The 20246-nt window shown below is 37.7% G+C and overlaps 3 protein-coding genes across 6 annotated transcripts; 1 reads left to right on the top strand and 2 right to left on the bottom strand.

The window, feature by feature from the left end:
• LOC109126611 (putative F-box protein At3g25750) lies at positions 5223-14496 on the bottom strand (the record flags this gene model as incomplete). The annotated part of the gene is given in 8 exon segments (XM_019230314.1): positions 5223-5276; positions 5279-5398; positions 12908-12984; positions 13910-13970; positions 13972-14082; positions 14084-14110; positions 14112-14239; positions 14277-14496. Coding segments are annotated over 8 exon segments (798 nt in total), but the record flags the coding sequence as incomplete, so codon positions are not given.
• On the bottom strand, positions 14356-16360 carry LOC104710340 (methionine aminopeptidase 1C, chloroplastic/mitochondrial). Of its 4 annotated transcripts, none has more exons than XM_019230311.1 (10): positions 16235-16360; positions 16056-16089; positions 15712-15964; positions 15468-15629; positions 15338-15379; positions 15198-15269; positions 15041-15120; positions 14851-14951; positions 14723-14770; positions 14356-14645 (listed from the first exon to the last, which is right to left on the bottom strand). In XM_019230311.1, exons 1-10 carry the CDS (start codon positions 16341-16343, stop codon positions 14497-14499), a joined length of 1050 nt encoding a protein of 349 aa, XP_019085856.1. In that variant the 5' UTR covers positions 16344-16360; the 3' UTR covers positions 14356-14496. The 4 variants fall into 4 exon arrangements, with proteins under 4 accessions (XP_019085856.1, XP_010425224.1, XP_019085857.1 ...); XM_010426922.2 differs by having other exon boundaries at positions 15712-15949; XM_019230313.1 differs by having other exon boundaries at positions 14553-14645; positions 14891-14951.
• LOC104714961 (spindle assembly abnormal protein 6-like) lies at positions 18441-19837 on the top strand. Its single transcript, XM_019229848.1, has 2 exons — positions 18441-18543; positions 18690-19837. Exons 1-2 carry the CDS (start codon positions 18441-18443, stop codon positions 19424-19426), a joined length of 840 nt encoding a protein of 279 aa, XP_019085393.1. The 3' UTR covers positions 19427-19837.

Below are 20246 nucleotides of genomic sequence, written 5' to 3'. Positions count from 1 at the left end.
TCTCTTCAGGCCAAGACATTCTTCTTACATCTCCTTTCCTCTCCCTTTTCTCACTTCCATTATTTTTTTTTTCTTCTTTTTTTTTTTCAAAGGTGTAAGCGAATACCATGGTCATCAGTAATTTACCTATCTCTCGCTTCCAAGCTTTGTGTGATCATTTGACTCAAGAGTAGAATAATGAGGTCACTGGTAATTTACCTACCTCTCTAAACTGATCAAAATCATCTCATCTTTTATTCTCTTTTTTTTTCTAATCTTTGTTTTTTTTTTTTTTAAAGCACTGAAGGGAAGAGAGAGGGGAGACATACTTTGAAAAATTGCATTGTCTTGTATGGCCTGAAGAAGAAGTCTAGTCCACTGATTTCCAACCCCAAAGTAAGAGATTAAGTCCGGTTAAAATCCTGATAAAGGTTGAGACAACGTTAGATCAATCAGATATCCATTGAATAAGGGCTTTCAGGATTGTTGATAAGGCTCATAGTCTTTCTAAGCTTCAGTTCTGAGATCAAGCATAAACAAATAATCATTAGAGTGTTAGCCAAATAAGAGAAATCATTAGTCAAGATCATAATTCCCAAAGACAAAAAGAAAAATTTTGAAAAATTTGACTCAAACTTTATGGTTTTGACTGACACAACTGAAACTCAAAAACAGAAAACATAGTTAGTAACTAACCTCCCCCAGACTTAAACAACACTGTCCCCAGTGTTATCAAGTAAGAGGAAAGCAAAAATAGAAATAAAAAAAAAAAAAATCAAAATCAAAAGAAAAAGAAAACCTACCAGTGGGTTGCCTCCCACTAAGCGCTTGTTTTCAGTCATTAGCTTGACTGTGTTGGAGCTCATGCATCTGGAGGAGCAGAACATGGCATTGAAGTCCTCTTCATCCAAGGTGGTGTATAAGCTTTAGGTGCATGAGGTCTGCCAAGGATGTTAAGAACAGGACCAGGGCGGGATTTAGGGATGGTTGTGCTTCTCTTATGTCCTGCAAAATCATCAACAGAAGAAACAAGCACTCTACGATAATCTCGTGGCTTGGTTAACTGCAAAACAGTTTTTATCTCTTTGAAATTCTTATTGATGATAGGAGGAAGTTTAGGAGCAGGAGAGGTGTACCTTTGCCTTACCTGAGGGCTTTGGAGTGTGGATTGATGACTCTTCTATTTGGGAACAAGTTTCTGACTTGGAGCATCAGTTTTGGACAAGCTTTGTCGCGGTCGTGGAGGGGTGTCGATCGATACCCTGTTGTTGGTGTCGATCGGCACTGCTTCTGATGCTTGTGTTGCAGCAACCTTCTCAACAGAAAATGTCTGTCCATCAATAGTAGGAGCCCTCCTCAGCTTATCCATCTCAAAATTCATTGTCAAACCATCCACATTCAGTGCTATGTGTCCTTTCTGCACATCAATGATGGCACCAGCTGTAGCCAAGAAAGATCTTCCTAAGATGAGAGGATCTTTAGGCTCTTGATCATACTTCAGCACCACAAAGTCAGTGGGAATCATGAAGTTGCCAACCTTAACTGGAATATCCTCTAAAACACCTTCAGGAGTTCTTCGGGATCGATCAGCTAGGATTAGAGAAATCTGAGTTGGCTTGAATTCTGTCATCCCAAGTCTCACAGCAACAGAATGTGGCATCAAGTTGATGCTAGAACCAAGGTCACAAAGTGAGTGTGCAAACCTTCCTGTAGAGATAGAGCGATCAAGTACAAAGCTTCCAGGATCTGGTAACTTCTTAGCAGTCTTACATTGAATGATTGCACTCACTTCCTTAGAGACAACCACTTCCTGCTTTCTCTCCTTCTTCCTCTGAACAGGCTGGTTCAACAGAATTGCACTGACATCTTTTGTAAGAAGTGCTCCTTCTTCAGGGCTCAAACCATTGGATACCATTCTCTTCACATACCGCTTAAGAGGTGGTGAAAGCTTTACTGCATCAATTAAAGGCATCTCAATCATCACCTTGTCCATCATTGCTTTGCATCTAGCTTCCTCCATCTCTTGCTTAGACTTTCTTGGCTTGGGAAAAGGAACCTTAGGCTTGTAGACCCTTTCAGCAGCTGGAACCTGAGATTTTGCAGTTTCTGGGTTCGTCTGAGAGGAGTGTCGACCGACACCCAGGTGGTGTCGATCGACACCATCATCTGAAACTGAGAGATTGGTCGATTTCTCTTCTTTTTCTGCAGAAGCAATTTCACCATCATCTTCATCTCTCACTGATATGGCATTGCAAGCATGTCTGGGGTTTGACTCAGTTCTTGCTGGAAGAACACTCTCTTGCCGTTTAACAGACCCAGCAGTCTGTGCAACTTGAATCTCCAGCTTCTTAACATGAACATTCAATGCATCAATCTTCCCATTCAGCTCAGTGTAGACATTGTCAATCTTCCCATTGAATGTCACTGTCAATTGCTCCTGTCCTTGCAAAAGCTGCTCAAGCATGGCTTCCATTCTACTCTCTGAAGAATTCTTAGGAGGTGGAGACTGATAAGATGAGTTCCCATATGTCCTTGTATAGCCATTGTTCTGTTGTTGCTGCTGATACTCTGGCTTGGAAGTGTAGCCTGAAGAGTTCCCACTGTAAGGCCTATTGCCTTGCTGATTTCCAAACCGCTGTCCCTGATTCCCATACACATAGTTCACATCTTCCTCTTGGTGTCCTTGATCAGGTTCTGGCTCATATGTCTCAACCTCAGCAGCAAAATGAACAGATTTCTTACCCATAAGGAGATTATGCACTGAATCCAGCTTAGCATTAACAGAAGCTAACTGGTTTGAATCAAATCCTCCATGCAATCTCTTCCTTTCAGCATCTGCTCCCTTAGTGCTATTGCTAGAAGCCAAATTCTCAATCAAAACTTCAGCATCTTCTGGAAATCTTGTTTTGAAATTCCCATGACTTGCAGCATCCAAAGCTAACTGATACTTCCAGTCACACCCTCTGAAAAAGATACTCAGCAATTGTACCCTTGAAAAACCATGGTGTGGACAATCCCTCTGATAAGCTTTGAATCTCACCCAAGCTGCCTTGAAAGCTTCATCTGGTCTTTGCTTGAAAGTGGATAGCTTGACTCTCAACTCATCTGACATTGCATCATCATAGAAATGGTTGAGGAAAGCCACTTTGACTTGTTGCCAAGATGTCAAAGATCCAGCTGGCAACTGCTTCAACCACTGAGATGCCTCTCCTGCAAGTGAGTATGGGAAGAGCTTGCAGAATATGAAGTCCTCAGTCACCCCATTAGCCTTGATGCTAGTCACAAGATCCTCAAAATGCTCAATATGGTCCAGAGGCTTCTCATTGGGCAAAGCAGAGAAAGGTCTCTGTCCAACCAGTTGAAAGTAAGCAGGCTTCAGCTCAAAGTCATTCCTCTGGAATGGTGGAGGAACAATTGCAGACCGGTTCTCATACACAAGATCAGCCCAGTTGTAGTCAGCAATGGTCCTGATCAGATCGCGGTTTTGCTCCTGTCGTCGAACTGGGTTCTGTACGTGGTTGGCAGCTCCACGCACGTCTGCAGGTGGGTGTCGATCGATGCCACCTGGTTGGTGTCGATCGACACCGTCGACACCATCAGCTGGTTCGTCGACAACAGCAATTTCAGCAATCACATTGCCCTCAGCATCAATCTTTTGGCCCTGCTCATTGCGCAAGTGGCCCTCTTGATCCCTCAAAGCACCATCCTCATCTCGCATCAGAATGATTGGGTTAACCATCTTCAGAGATTTGGCTGCTTTTCGGTTCTCACGCTCAAGTTTTCCCAACTCTTGGTTTGAAAGCTTCAGAATTGGACCAGTCTTGTTGCTCCTTGTGTTAGGCTTATTAGGCATACACCTGAAACACACAAGAGAGAAGAAAACAAAAGCGTGTTAGTTTGAAAATAAAAAGAAAAATTTAGACAAAATCAAAAACTCAAATCTAATGGTAGATCAAAGAGTCCCCGGCAACGGCGCCAAAATTTGATATGCTCAAATTTACCCTAGAGCTACTCTCTCAAATTAAGAGATCACTGCAGTACTTAGGGGTCGAATTCCACAAGGACTCAAGACTACACAATAAATTATAGAGTTTTTCAATTATGCTAAACAGATTAAATTAAATTAAAACAAAAGCAATGCAAAATATTAATATTAAAGACTATTGTAAATTCAGGAGATCAAAAAGCTAGGCCTAGGGAATTTCTCAGGAAATTATGAAATATTAAATCAATCAATAAATTAGGATTCAAACAATTAAGAACAGATCTAGAACTCTAAACACTTTTGTAAATTAAATCAGTTCTCACTGCAAATAATATCTAAATTTAAAACCAGAAAATCCAAATCTCTTTGTAAAATTCTAGGTAATAAATCAGCAATAAAATCAGGTTTAGATTGTTCACAAAATTATTAAATCAAATCTCTTTGCAAGAAATAATTTTGCTCATCAAAAGGTTTTATCAGGAAAATTAATTATATTCTCATATCAATTTATTTTCCTAAAGTATTAATTCTAGATGGCCAATCAAGGATTAATATGAAGAACAACCTAAGATGAAGATCTAGATAGATAATGAATCCTAAATAACAGATCTAATAATTCATAAAATCCCTGTGAAAAACCCTAAACCTAACAAGCAAACTACTCAGACATATTCAATAAAGAACAAAACATAATTTTGAATAATAAGCAATAGAGATTAAAAGAGTAAGAAAGGAGTTTAAAAATTCTTCTCTCAAAGCAGTTCAGATCTCTCTCTCTCCAAAAGCTCTCAAAAATCTCACAGGGTTGCAGGAAAAATAAAACTTGATAGAATAAAACTTAAGGGTTTGGAAAACCTAAAAACTATATATATATGTCCTAAAACACGTCAGGGACTAGTCTTGCAAATATAGAAAACTTCGGGCAACTTTGTAAAACTTCCAAATTTGGCTCTCTTGTCGGTTTGGACTGGGTGTCGATCGATTCTAAGGCAGTGTCGATCGACACCATCTCCTCTGATCGATTCCAAGTTGATTTCTTGCGGATTGTTGCTCCAAACTGATCCAAATTGCTCCACTTTGCTCCTTCCATGCTAAAAACCTGTAAAGACTCAAAAACAATCTAGAAACAAATGAAAAGACACTAAAAGACTCTTTATATCATGGTTAAAAACCACAAAAACCATGATATATCAACACAATTAGTGTTTATTATATGCAATAATTAAAACAAGATACAAATTAAAGATAATTAATATTTTCAGAGGAAGGGAGGAGAGAACATGTCAAAACAACTTTGAGAAGAAGTATCTGTCATCTCGATGAAACTATACCATCATTAAGCTTCAAAACTTTAACAATTTCGCTGTTCACTTTATCAAGATAAGAGAAGTAGATAGAGTTCTTCAAACATCCATAATAGTCGCATGCTACGACCTTAAAAATGTTGGATAAGCTTCACCATACCTTGAAGCCTTAGAGATCCTTATCAAGTTAGGATTAGGATAAGAGATAGGTTTAATGAAAAGAAAGAATTACTTAGATGTACTCTAAAAGTTGATTTATTCCTCATATCTAACAATTTCTGAAAATTGCTCAAATGTTTTGTGTCCTCGATGTAATTACAATTTATCCCTTGGGTTTAGTTTTTCGATTTTGATTAAAAAAAAAAGTACACATCAGCAAATTAAAATACACATCATTTTTGATTTTCCACGTCATTCTACAGTTTTTTTTCCCATAATCGACAGTTTCCTTTGTTTATATCAAAAGAGAGGGAATGTGAAAAGTTTTCACTGTTCACAAACCGCGAAAAAAAAATCTCTCTCTCTCTTTCGTCAGCGAAAACTCTCTCTCTCTCTCGTCGACGAACCCTGATTCCGCCGGCGATATTCTGTCTTTCTCTACTCTCTCGCCGTCATTTCTCGCCGTCTTCACTCGATATCCTCATTCGCTTTTTCTCTCTTCGTCGTCACTGTCATGTTCATTTCCATCTAAGCTGTCTCGTCTTCGAGTTCCGGTATGTGTCGAATCTTTATTTTTGAGTTTTGCGGCTGATTGAGGGTTTTTATCGATAGTTTACAGCTGATTGTCGCCGTTGTTTATTTACATATGATGGCTGATCTGTTAGATCTATTCGATTCGATGGTTGAGTTACTGTATGTTTTACGACTGATTTATGATTTATTAATGCATGTGGCTGAGTTTGTTTGTTGATGTGGCTGAGTTATGATTTACGGTTAAGTTATGGTTAATAATGTATTTGGGGCTGAGTTATCTTATGCTTTACGACTGAGTTATATATTGACGGCTGAGTTATTTTATTCTTTACGACTGAGTTATGTAGTTGTGGCTGAGTTATTATATGCTTTGCGGCTGACTTTGTCATATGTTATGGCTGATTTATTTTATGCTTTACTGCTGAATTATATTTATCATATGGCTAAGGTTATTTCTGAAGAACAAGCAAGGGATTTCCCCTTAAGACTTTACCCAGAAGGAAAGTCTATTCTAGATGGTAAACAAATTAATAACAATTTCAAGATGGTAGATTTCTCTGAGATTAGGGAATCAATAGGGCATGATGTGTGGAATCAAACGAAGAATTTACCTATTGGAATAATTGCTAAGCTAGTTGATGGTGAATTCGTGTGGTCTGGTAAGGTTGTACATTTCCTACTATGTAACCAGTTAAGAATACATAAGAAGGAGTTTTGGTTTCTCCTTGGTGGTCAACCTATCAGGTTTGGCTTGAATGAATTTGCTCATATCACGGGGTTAAACATACACACAATGCCTACAGAAAAGTTTGAACCTAAAGAGGACTACAAAGCGTTCTTCAGACTTTTGAATGTGTCTGGTGAGGAAGGTCCAACGTTAGATGAACTCATGGAAGGATTAAAAGTGTGTCGGGGATGGTTTCCTAATCCCCGTAAATGGTTGGGGCTGTTGTTTCTTCAAGCCATTGGACTTTATGCCTTGCATCATAATTCTAGAATACCATTTGAAAGTGCGAAAAGAGTTTTTGATGATGAAGCCATGAAAACACATTCGTGGGGTCGGTTAGCATTTGAAGCTCTTGTTGATTCTATAAAGATGTTGAGGCCTAAGGAAAAGTTGTACACCCTTAGCCTTCGTGGTTTTACACCCGTGTTACAGGCTTGGGTGTATGAGTCAGTCAAATGCTTTGGAGAATGATTTGGGAATGCAAACACTGAAAATGGTGGCATACCGGTGCTTCAATGGGGTGAAAACCGTACACGTTCAACGATGGAATCGGTAATTGCTGAAGAGATCAAAGCGCTTGGTGAGGTAAGGTTTATTAGTGGTTGAGTGATTGTTTAGTAATGGCTGAGTTATTATTTAGTAATGACTGAGTTATTATTTAGTAATGGCTGAGTTATGATTTAGTAATGGCTGAGTTATGGTTTGTGATGGCTGAGTTATGATTTAGTAATGGATGAATTATGATTTAGTAATGGTTGAGTTATGATTTAGTAATGGCTGAGTTATGAATTAGTAATGGCTGAGTTATGGTTTGTGATGGCTGAGTTATGATTTAGTGATGGCTGAGTTAAAACTTACTGATGGGTTTCATAATCTCTTATGTTACAGTTGCGTGTGAGTAAAATGGTTATGAAGGATGATGTACGCGAGCTATTTCATATGTGGCCAGATCAAGAAGACGACCCAGCACTTGATCGCCTTATCCAAAACATACATGAGGATAAGTTTGTTAAAGGTTTTGGGATGTTAAGGGGAGTGATAAGAAGAAAAAGCTAAAAGCTAAAGCAGCTGTTGAGTCTGAATCTCCACCCGCAAAGAAGCAGAAAGTCCAGAAGGTGGAAGTTTCCAACAGTCAGGGTGGTGAATCTGGTGAAGGAGCTGCACAGAAGAGGAGGAAGAAGAAGAAGAAGAAAGGAATAAAGTTAAGTGATATGGTGTATAGTCAGTTTATATTTTATGTAACCTTTCGTTAGCTTGTTTACGACGGTTTGTGTATTTGTTTCAGTGTACTAGTGAGGAGGAAGATGTTGGGGAAGATGTGTCAGTTAGAACTCTCGTTGAGTTGGTGTATAATTTAACCTCAAGGTTTGACACCATTGATACAAATATGTCTATGAATCTCGAGAAGAAGATTGGAGATAGAATAGAATTGAGGATGAATGAAAGGTTTGGAACCAGGCTTGGATCTTTTGAGAGTGAACTCAAACAGATGAAAGAGCACGTGTATTCCATGGGTGTTGGGCAAACTGGCCAAAACACGACTGATGCGTGTTCAAATTTCAAAATAAAGGACCTGGTACCACCGGACCTTTTGGCAAAACTACAGACACCAAAAGTTCCAGGAAAAATGCAACATAACTACTCTGTCACCAGTCCTCCGGTAATGTCTTATTTATGTTAAATCTATGGCTGATTTTCCAGAATGTTTAGGTTGAATTATCATTATCTTAATTGTCTTCGCTATGTTATACAGGTAAAGAAATCTGGTGATGACAGTGGTTTGGCTGGGGTCAGTAAGAATCAAAACAATAAGTTTGATAAAGATGATCCTCTTGATTTCATTGAGAAGTCTCCAGCTGCTACGAAACCAACTGCTATGAAACAAAGGCCTTACACGAGGAAAAATGCCAAAGAAATAGAGGCAAAGAAGGCCAAAGAGTTGGCAGCAAAGAATGCCAAAGAGTTGGCGACACAGAAGGCTAAAGAGTCGGCGGCAGTAGAAGGCCAAAGAATTAGCGGTAAAGAAGGCAAAAGCCGAGGAGGTTGGAGATAATCAGCAAAAGAAAAGAGTTAGAAAGACTACTAAGCCTACTGCTGTGAGGCCGTTGTAATTTGTAGCACCTGGTTTGAATGAGGGAGAAGCTGATGCAGTCTTGAATAAAGCTGAAGAAAAAGCCGAAGCTGGTGCAAACGATGGTGCCGACACTGCTGACAGCAGTGCATGTGATATGACAGACCCGTTTTGAAACAACCCGACCCCTTTTTTTTTTTAATAATTAAAAACAATATATAATTAAGCATCCCATACTACTTAATTAACCAACCCAAACCACAACTCAACATTAAACCAGCAATAACATTAAGCACAGCGGAAACATACCAATAATACAAAACCAACAAATCATCAATACAATAACATTCCTAACCATTCTATCCGGCAACCTACCATAACACTAACCAAGGTTCCAACAACATAACCAACAAATCCAATAACACACAAACGAGACCCTAGATCATCCTCCTCCTCATCGCCATGATTCCACGATCACACTTTTGCCTTTACCTGCACACCACAAACAACAATTGAGATGCGTAAGTATTATCATAAATACTTAGTGAGGCCGTCCTCCCATCTACTAGGTTATACACACAAGCATATGAGACCCTCATGTTTAAGCAAAACAAACAACACACAACAATACATCAAACCAGGAAAACAAGTCTCGGCTGAGACCAGTGTCGACCGATGCCTCACGGTGTCGATCGATACTACAAACAATGGTGTCGACCGATGCTAAACAGTGTCGACCGATGCCTCTTCTGCAGACACGATCTGCGCGAACACGAACGTCGAACTCCCCTTCCAAATCATTTCGAATCCGTCTCAAACTCACCCAATTACCTCGGAAATCACTGGGAATCACAAAAGCAACGAACCCAAGCAACAAAACAACACAAACAGCAAAGAAAACACCCAAACAAGAGAGATCTCATGCTTAGATCAACCATGGTCAAGCACTCACCTTATCAACTGATTATAACAACCAATACAACCAGTTGAGACCCTCCAAACGTCTGAAACAGCCCAGAAACGCCCTACAACAAGCCAGACAACCAAAAACGACTTATAGCAAAACTGGACAGAAACATCAGAAAAAACAGTCTCAAAGACGAAACCCTAAAATAAAAACCAACCGTTAACTATCAAATCGCTCCGGTGAAAAGCTACCCTAGACGTCACGAAGCTTCCCACAAAATGTCAGCACGATCAGGCACCACACGAGACCACGATCTCAGTTACAATCTCCGATGGTTCCAACTCGCGTCTGAGAAAACGTGTCTCACGAAACTGCCAATAACTCATCGAGTTTAAATCCAAATCTACTTCTGTAAAAAGGCGAATGACGATGAAAGACTTGGGAATAAACCTACCTAATTTCATTACCTTTGAGAACGATTTGATATGCCGAAACTGTTTCCTCCCAAACCCTAACGATTCTGATCTTTCTCCTTTAATCTCCTTCACACCACAATAGGCTCTCTCCTCTCTTTCTATCTCTGAAAACGGCGACAAGACACCCTAAAACCCTTAATTTGTCGCTTCTCCACTTATAACACGATTTAGGGATTTTCCTTGAACCAAACCAAACCAAACAGCAATTAAAACGAACCGGACCAAACCAGAAAACATGGTGTCGGTCGATACACCAAGGGTGTCGATCGACACCCACACCAAAACCTTAAAAATTGGTTCGCGGATGTTACACGTTTATGGCTGAAAACGAATTCCTTGAACTAAATCTGAGGATGATGAGGAGAAAAAGATTAGGCTTGATAGAATTAAAGCTTTAAGGCTGGAGAGTGTTAAGCTGTCTCCGGATGGGAGTGCATTGAATACACAACAAGATCATCCAGCAAGGATTTTTCCTTATATTGGAGATAACGGACTGACGTGCATGAAGAAGAAATGTGTACCTGCAGCTGGAATATATGATCTTCTGGCACCGGTTGATCGGTTCAAGTTGCAAAAACTTTTGGAGTACCTAAAGACAGACGAGTATGACCCTTTAGACCCTTGTTAATCATAGCTTGTTAGCATTATATTAACCTGTGTTTATTTGTTTGTTAGGAATCAACCATTAGGCAATGCAACAGTCGATATTGAATTCTATAGGGTTCTCATCACCGAAAGAAAGAACTGGCCAGTGAAGGAGACCAACTTTGGGTGGCTGTCTGATGAAGTAAGTTTAACTTGATGTCTGAGTTATTATTGTTTACGGCTGAGTTATCTTACATTATGGCTGAGTTATCTTACATTATGGCTGAGTTATCTTACATTACGGCTGAGTTATTTTACATTATGGCTTAGTTATTGTTGTCGTTGTCTGAGTTATCTTACATTATGGCTGAGTTATTGTTTACTACTCAGTTTTCTTTTTTACAGCACATGGGCGCATTTATACGACTCCTCAGGAATAGGTACAAACGAGATCCCTTCCCATTCCACAACAAACGCATTGCGTTTGTAGACCCGTGGTTCACCAGTATGATGATTCGTGACTATGCTCAGTTCGAGATAAAACCCAAAATGTTTAAATTCAAAGGCAATAGTTATGAAGAGTTAGTTAGCGGTTTGCTTCCACAAGATCAACCGACTAATATGAAGTGGATCACCTGTATATTACTCCACAAACTGGAGGCGATCACTGGGTGGCGCTACACGTGGATCTCATCAGGGGGCATATTGATTGCTATGATAGCATTGTGGGACAAGTAACCAAAGAAAGTGATAGTAAAATTTTGAATGCTTGTAGGGTGTTTACGCGGATGATTCCAGCAATGATGAACGATATAGTTTCTCACAAATATTGTACACCTAGTTTCAGTCAGTTTACCTTCAGGAGGAGGAGTGTCTCCAAGGTCCCTCAAAACGTACAAGTTGGTGATTGTGCCGTGTACGCTCTAAATTTTGTAGAATGTCTAGCGCTTGGTTTGTCTTTTGATGGTATCTGTGATCAAAATATCCAGGCTATACGGGTTAAAATGGCAGCAAAAATCTACGATGAGGCACCTGATTTTATGAGTCAGTTTAAATAATGCATTATGTCCTTCGTTTTGTTTCTTTTGGTAGGAATTGTACTTGGATATGTAAAACATTTTGATTTCTTTTAATTTGGTAGTAATTGTACTTGGATATGTAAAGCATTTGGATTTCTTTTGGTAGGAATTGTACTTGGTTATGTAAAATATTTGGATTCCTTTTGGTAGGAATTGTACTTGGTTATGTAAAACATTGATTTGTCTATTTTCAAAGTTATGGCTAATTTACGGTTAAGTTACAGCTGAGTTATATACTTCACACGGCTGAGTTATAAGTAAATATGAAATAAACATATATGTTACGGCTGAGTTATGAATTACGGTTGAATTATGTACTTCATACGGCTGAGTTATAAGATATGAAAATATTCTTCTTTCTTTCGTTGGTCTTTCGTTCTGTCATATTCCAATAACTTATCCAATTACAACGTTTTTCGATATTACAAAAAGTGTTATTGGGGAAATGCGAACAATCTCTAATTTTGTGCCTGCTCAGATCCACACGCATAATAAATTCATAAAGTCAGCTTCTCTCACAATATATTATTGAAAATAATTAAAAAATTTGAATTCAAATTTTGAATAAAAGGAATAAAAAAATTTCCACCAATTGACTAACATGGCTGAGTTATTGACTTATACGGCTGACTTATTAAATATTCGTAAATTAAAATTATTATAACTCAAAATTTAAATTTAGAATGGAAATATGAATATTATTATTATTATAACCAATAAAAAGTAATAATTATAAACAAATAGTGGTTTTTACACATTCTAATCAGAATGTGTAAAACATGACATTTAGGGGTTAGGGCTAGTGTTTGAGTTGTAGGGTTCATATTTCCAACATTATGGGTTTTAATTTAACAGTTTGGTTTTGGTTCTATTGTGTTTGGTTTAAGGTGGTAATTTGGATATACTAATATGATAACTATTTGAAATTTTTAAAATTTTTGAAATTACTTTTCGGTTATTTCCGGTTATGGGTCGGTTAGATGAATATATAAACATAAATAACCCAAAATATATTGTACCTAAGTAGATTAACCATATATAACTGAAAGGAATCGAAAATAACTTACCTGTAATAGTCGCAGGCTACGACCATAAAACAACCGTCCAAGCCACAATGAGTGCGTTGTCTCCCAAGGAACTAACCTCAACCCATTTTACCAAATCCTCGTACATCTTAACAAAGTTTTAAACCGACGGTTCTCTCGTTATAATTTTCATGACTTACGGTAAGTTTATGAACAAATGCACATATCTCCACAATATTCCACGAGCCTTTTGTTTTTGCAACTATCATATTTAGAGTAGTCCATCCGAGTTGAAGGTGAATGTTGACCAATGCTAAGCTGTGNCAAAAAGTGTTATTGGGGAAATGCGAACAATCTCTAATTTTGTGCCTGCTCAGATCCACACGCATAATAAATTCATAAAGTCAGCTTCTCTCACAATATATTATTGAAAATAATTAAAAAATTTGAATTCAAATTTTGAATAAAAGGAATAAAAAAATTTCCACCAATTGACTAACATGGCTGAGTTATTGACTTATACGGCTGACTTATTAAATATTCGTAAATTAAAATTATTATAACTCAAAATTTAAATTTAGAATGGAAATATGAATATTATTATTATTATAACCAATAAAAAGTAATAATTATAAACAAATAGTGGTTTTTACACATTCTAATCAGAATGTGTAAAACATGACATTTAGGGGTTAGGGCTAGTGTTTGAGTTGTAGGGTTCATATTTCCAACATTATGGGTTTTAATTTAACAGTTTGGTTTTGGTTCTATTGTGTTTGGTTTAAGGTGGTAATTTGGATATACTAATATGATAACTATTTGAAATTTTTAAAATTTTTGAAATTACTTTTCGGTTATTTCCGGTTATGGGTCGGTTAGATGAATATATAAACATAAATAACCCAAAATATATTGTACCTAAGTAGATTAACCATATATAACTGAAAGGAATCGAAAATAACTTACCTGTAATAGTCGCAGGCTACGACCATAAAACAACCGTCCAAGCCACAATGAGTGCGTTGTCTCCCAAGGAACTAACCTCAACCCATTTTACCAAATCCTCGTACATCTTAACAAAGTTTTAAACCGACGGTTCTCTCGTTATAATTTTCATGACTTACGGTAAGTTTATGAACAAATGCACATATCTCCACAATATTCCACGAGCCTTTTGTTTTTGCAACTATCATATTTAGAGTAGTCCATCCGAGTTGAAGGTGAATGTTGACCAATGCTAAGCTGTGTATAATAAACTAATCCACCAAATTGCTCCTTTTTAAGTCCACGGACTAGATATGTTCCCTGTGAAATATAATGTCCGAGAAATCTTCGACTTGGTTTTAAATTTTTTTCCAATTTCTACTTCCTTCCCTAGTCTTACAGCACCAGATTTTATATTTTTGGTTGACTGCAAAAATTATATTGTCTAGGAAGGCAACTCTAAAGAATATATTTGATGGTATCTTCAATCTTGACATACTTCCAGTTATAACATATCTTGTCGTACTTTAATTCATCGAATATATGAATCTTGTAAGATTGGCGAATCTCTCAAACCCCAACCTTCAAAAGGTCTAGGGTTTGGTGGGAAGGTGAAAAACTGCTTTGTTTTACACTTTCTAAATGGTTAATGATGTAAATTCTAGAACATTGTGATATAGTTCATGATGCTATGGTTAGAATTTCTGCACCAGTTGTGGTAATAAGAATTGTATGCTCAAACTGTGCGGCTGGACCACCATCTGCTGTCACAATTGTCCATTTGTCTGGGCATGTTACAAACTCGGTCGTTCCAATGGTGAGAATTGGTTCTGTTAACAAAGGAAACAAATAAATTTGTAAAAAAAGTATAAATGCATTCACCAAATTTTATATAGAGAATGCTCACCGAGCGTAAACGTTTGACCTTCAATCATATATTCAAGTTCATAATCATCTACACAATAGGGAAGACTTTTTCAGAGAAAGCTCAACAATAGGAAGAGCTGTTGCGGAAAAGCCCTATTCGATACTTACAGTTACTATGAAGATATATAAGAGGTTCCGAGTGTAATACCGTTCCTACACCATGACCGATGAAACGTTCCATATTATAGCCATACTTTGCAGCATGCTCACTGTTGGAAACTGAAAATAATCAAAACTGATCCTCCTAACTTCTCTATATAAATCTTATTTAAATCCGGTTAGAACTAATAATTACTACCTAATTATCTTCCCAATATGTTTGAAGCTTGCTCCATCTTTACAAACCGATATACCTTTCTCCAAGCATTCTTGTGTGACCTGTTTAGAACAATCTCTAATGGTTTAAAAAAAAATTAAGAAGTAAAGCAAAAAAAAACAAAGGAGAATCCATTAACCTTCACAAGCTGTGTAAGGCTTTCATCAACGTCTCCGCATAAGAAAGTCTTTGACGTATCTCCATGATATCCCTGATTGAAGGTGTTACATTAAAAACTTATAGCAGAGTAGCAAAAGAAGCTTTAAAAGAAAGACTTACATCCAAGTAAACCGCGACATCGATGTTTACTATATCTCCATTCTGAAAACAAGGAATGATTAGTGATATATACTACATACAAGAGAAATTCTCATACTTAAAAAAAAAGCAGCTTCATACTACTACAAACCTGTAGGGGACGAGAATCAGGTATCCCGTGGAACATACATTCATTAACCGAAGTACAAACACTTTTCGGAAACCCACCATAACCAAGAGGTGAAGGATAAGCACCAGACTCAATAACCATCTGATGCACTGCCTTGTCAATTTCATCTGTAGTAACAAATGGCTGCAAACAAAACAAACAAAAAGCCATCAAACCAAAAGGGTTCAATCAAATTTAGAGATTTCACAATCTTTTTTTAACTTACTCTAACCAAAGTTCCTGCATAGTCTAACACACGAGCAGCGAGCTCGCAAGCTTTCTTCATTTTCACAATGCCTATAGAGTCAGGAATCTGAAGTTCACTTGATATCTTTGGTACATCACTAGACTCAACATATGTAGGCTTTGGTATATGATCAGGCACAAGTAGACGAGGTGATACTCTTCCACATACTAGAGGTGGATTTATTCTATCTTCTAATGAGTTCTGAAGCTGTTGAATCCTACAAATTATGCATCTAATTAAGACATTAATTTGTTGAAAAACTATATATTAAAAATCAATAATGTCACACCTTCATGATTATTCAATTTTGTTATAACAAGTACCTTTTTATTCTCAGAGAAGATGGTTTCTTCTTGCCTGCAACAAAACAATACATAAACCTTATAATACGAAATTGAATGATTCAGAGATTCCAATTTCACTAATCCCTTCATCATTATCAATTTCTCCAAAACCTAAACACGAACTTGACGAAATAAACAAACAAAGAAAGAGGAGAAACCTGAGAGCGGGAAAGTGGTGAACTTCGTCGGAGCTCCGGCGAAGTATTTTCGAGGCGTTAATTTATCGCCGTTAAATAAAAAACGTGACGGAGAAATCTTCTGCAACATTTTTTTTTTTCCTCCGGTGAAAAATAAGCAACGGACCAAAAAGATTTTGAGGAAGAAACACTTTAATGGGCCTGTAAATCAATGAGGCCCATTATAACGACGAGTATCCCCCCAAAAAAAAATGTAATTATGTAGGTCATCTGTACATTGCAATAATTTAACACAAAATGCGTTTAACACTAAATTATATTTTCGGAAAATCCATTTAAAATACACTAAACTATTAGTAGTGTGGGGGGTTTGCTTTGAATATAGGGCGATGTTTGGCAACTCTAGCAGAGCATTGGGGCGTCTATTACAGTTTGTGTATCGCTTGGGGAGAAGGGTGTCAGGTGTCTTGAGTTGGAAGTGGACTCGGAGGTAGTGGTAGATTTTCTAAATACAGGGATTAGTATACATTCCTTGTTTTTCCTAGTATGATTGTTCCATGGCTTTTTCGCAAAGAATTGGTTAGTTTGTTTTTCTCATGTTTAAAGAGAGGATAAATGTCTAGCAGATAGATTGACTAACCATGCTTTCTCTTTATCGTTAGGTTTTTCTTCTTTGAATATTATCCTCTCGGAATTGAGTAGGGTGAATCGGGTTCTATGTATCTACGTTATGTTGTTGCTGTGTAATTTTTATTTTTAATAAATTCTGGGAGACGTTTGTCTTCCAGTCCACTACCAAAAGAAAAAAGCTATTAACCCGGCGTGAGTATATTTGAACCGATTGTTTTAAACTTACTAATCATTTAAATAGCTATACATTGATAGATATAAGATATAGTATGCAAAAGTATTATAATGTTTTAGTTTTTTTTTTTTTTTAAACACAAATGCTGTTTTATATCTATTTTGAATATCATTTATGTAGTTTAAAATTTGTTCTAATAAGAAAGGAAAAAGGTAAAACTTATATATGATTAGTCTTAATATTTACTAAATAGATAACATGTATAGTCAACAAAAATAAAATAAAAAATATATAAATATATTTTTATCTTTATTGGTTGGTTTAATATATTTTTTACTTAGTACTTTGTAAGTAGCTATGTGTTGATGATATAAAAGAAATAAAAGTAGTTATGATGAAAAAAAAAGATGTTGACATATATATATATATATATATATGCAAACTTAGTGTTGTAAGAGGTTTTGTATAATATTTTATTTTGCTTCTTTTGAACATTTTTTTTTGGCTAAAGATCAAAAGAGTAATTAAGGCCATATTTATCGGGGCATCACTTGGGTGATCTTAAGGCTTTTAAAATTAAAATTAATTGAACAGTACTCATAAGATCAGCCCAATTGATCTTGAATAAGATCAGTTCTTCTATTGATCTAAAGGTGACGTGTCACGCTCTGAAAGAAAGAGAGGAGACGTTTTTCATTTGCTTCAAACATAATTTTTTCTTCTTCTCTCGCAAACACCATCGTCTCCTCTGTCCGGCCATTGAAACACCGAGGCGACCGATCTCCTCGTCTCCTAACCCTAATTTTTTCTTCTCTCTCTCGCTTAGCCGTTTAAAGCAAAACCCTGAGACTCCCCAAACCCTAAAAATCTCAGCCGCCACTTTTGTTCTAATGGCGAAGAAGAAAGTGTCTCGTAACACCAATGGAGCATCCGTTGAGCAACAACAAATGCAGAGCCAAGCAACAACAAATGCAGAGCCAGAAAGCTCCGGTCACCTACAAGAAACCGGCAGCGGAGCTGAGTCGTGAGTCTTCAATGGAGGACCATGACTCGTCGGAGGAAAAGTTTCAGAATTTGAAGTCACTCAATGGGATTCTTCTCCAGCAAACCATGGAGAAGAGGCAGCAGATTGAATCTCTCTTCCAGGCGAAAGATGCGTTGGAGGCTGAGCTGACCCGTTCCGGAAAGGAGAAGCTAGTGTTTTGATTGGGAAGTTAGAGAGTGAGAGGGATGAGTTTAGTAGGGTTTGTGGTGAGAGGGATTTGATTAAGAGTGAGTTTGATTTGCAGAGTGAGGAGATGAATCTGTTGAAGGAGTGTGTGGTGAGGTTGGAGATGAAAGAAGTGAGTTTGGGTGAAGAAGTTGGGAGATTGAAATCTGAGAATGGTAGATTGGTGAAGAAGAGGAAANCTCGTAACACCAATGGAGCATCCGTTGAGCAACAACAAATGCAGAGCCAAGCAACAACAAATGCAGAGCCAGAAAGCTCCGGTCACCTACAAGAAACCGGCAGCGGAGCTGAGTCGTGAGTCTTCAATGGAGGACCATGACTCGTCGGAGGAAAAGTTTCAGAATTTGAAGTCACTCAATGGGATTCTTCTCCAGCAAACCATGGAGAAGAGGCAGCAGATTGAATCTCTCTTCCAGGCGAAAGATGCGTTGGAGGCTGAGCTGACCCGTTCCGGAAAGGAGAAGCTAGTGTTTTGATTGGGAAGTTAGAGAGTGAGAGGGATGAGTTTAGTAGGGTTTGTGGTGAGAGGGATTTGATTAAGAGTGAGTTTGATTTGCAGAGTGAGGAGATGAATCTGTTGAAGGAGTGTGTGGTGAGGTTGGAGATGAAAGAAGTGAGTTTGGGTGAAGAAGTTGGGAGATTGAAATCTGAGAATGGTAGATTGGTGAAGAAGAGGAAAAAGAGAGATGAGTTGATTGAGAGGGTTAGTAAGGAGAGGAGTGAAATGGAGAAGAACCTTGAGGATAAGATTAGGGAGATTGATGGTTTGAAGAGTGAGATCAAAGGGGTTATTAGAGAGAAGATGGAGATAGAGATGGTTAAACGTGATCAAAACGAGACGATCGTTGAGTTGGAGAAAAAGTTGGGAAGTTTGAATGAGACTGTGAAGAGCTTGACAAAGGAAGAGGTGGGGTTACGTGATCAGGTTATTAGGTTAGAGAGGAATCTTGATGAGGTTATGGAGGAAGCGAAAGCGAGGGCGGAGCAGATCAATGCATTGGTGAAAGAGAAGTCTATTACGGAATCTGAGCTTGAGTGTGTGTGGATGGAGAACATGTCAGTTAAGAAGCAGATGGAAATGGCTCTCGTGCAATCCTCTGATAAGGTGTCCGAGAGAATGCAGGGACTACTATGGAATGCTCTGTTGAGAACATTGAGATGGGTGTCCGAGAGATGATTGCTCTGTTGAGAACATTGAGATGGGTGTCCGAGAGAATGCAGGGACTACTATGGAATGCAACAAGAAGGGGACGTTTTCAGGGTCGTGGAATGTAGAATCAAGAAAAGGGTTTGATCCGAAGATGATTAGGAGCAATAGTAGTGTGAGTTGGAGAAGTTCTGGTACCAATGGAGGTGGGTTTCAAAGGAATAGTAGTGTGAGTTGGAGAAGTTCTGGTACCAATGGCGGCAAGGAAGCAGTAATTCGACAACTAACCGGCCTGTTCCGGCTTCTCAACCTTTTGGTAGTAGAAATGTTATGAACTTTAACTGACAACATTGTAATGGACTCTCGAGTCAATTTTTTAGATTGGTAGTTGGGAATAAGTGTGGTGGTGAAGTTGAATTTGACAAAAAAATGTTCAAACCTTCCCGCACGGTTCGGAGAGCACTGAATTAGAATGAGAGGTTCACCACCACCACAAAGATTTTCAGTTTTCTTCAATTTGGTAATTGTGTTGGGATATAGTTGCTCAGTCTTATAACTTGTAGTTCAAAGTTGATCACTCTTCTTTGGTAATGGATGTATACAAAATTATTTAAAATGTTTTTTTTTTTCATAAAAACTTGGTAATGTATTTTGAATTCTAGTTAAGTTTTTTGAGTTTCCAATTAAAATGTTATTTTCTAAATTATTATAATTGTAATATGTTTAAGAATATGATATTATTAAATCTTAAGATCTTACACATGTTCTCCCAATAACTAACTTTTTAACAAAAGTTCTTAACTACTGATCTTACATTATTTTTACAATATTTATACTCTAAGAACACCCT

This window comes from Camelina sativa, chromosome 9 (genome assembly GCF_000633955.1).
Source record: "Camelina sativa cultivar DH55 chromosome 9, Cs, whole genome shotgun sequence".
Taxonomy (NCBI): Eukaryota; Viridiplantae; Streptophyta; class Magnoliopsida; order Brassicales; family Brassicaceae; genus Camelina; species Camelina sativa.
This window is presented reverse-complemented; position numbering and strand designations above follow the sequence as displayed.

Coding starts and splice junctions, on each gene's coding strand:
- LOC104710340 (XM_019230311.1), bottom strand. CDS start 16,343: ATGTTGCAGAAGATTTCTCCGTCACGTTTTTTATTTAACGGCGATAAA. Junction 15,965..16,055: donor TCTTCTCTGAGAATAAAAAG/GTACTTGTTATA, acceptor TGTCTTAATTAG/ATGCATAATTTGTAGGATTC. Junction 15,380..15,467: donor CTGATTCTCGTCCCCTACAG/GTTTGTAGTAGT, acceptor CCTTGTTTTCAG/AATGGAGATATAGTAAACAT.
- LOC104714961 (XM_019229848.1), top strand. CDS start 18,441: ATGGAGCATCCGTTGAGCAACAACAAATGCAGAGCCAAGCAACAACAA. Junction 18,544..18,689: donor ACCGGCAGCGGAGCTGAGTC/GTGAGTCTTCAA, acceptor TTGGAGGCTGAG/CTGACCCGTTCCGGAAAGGA.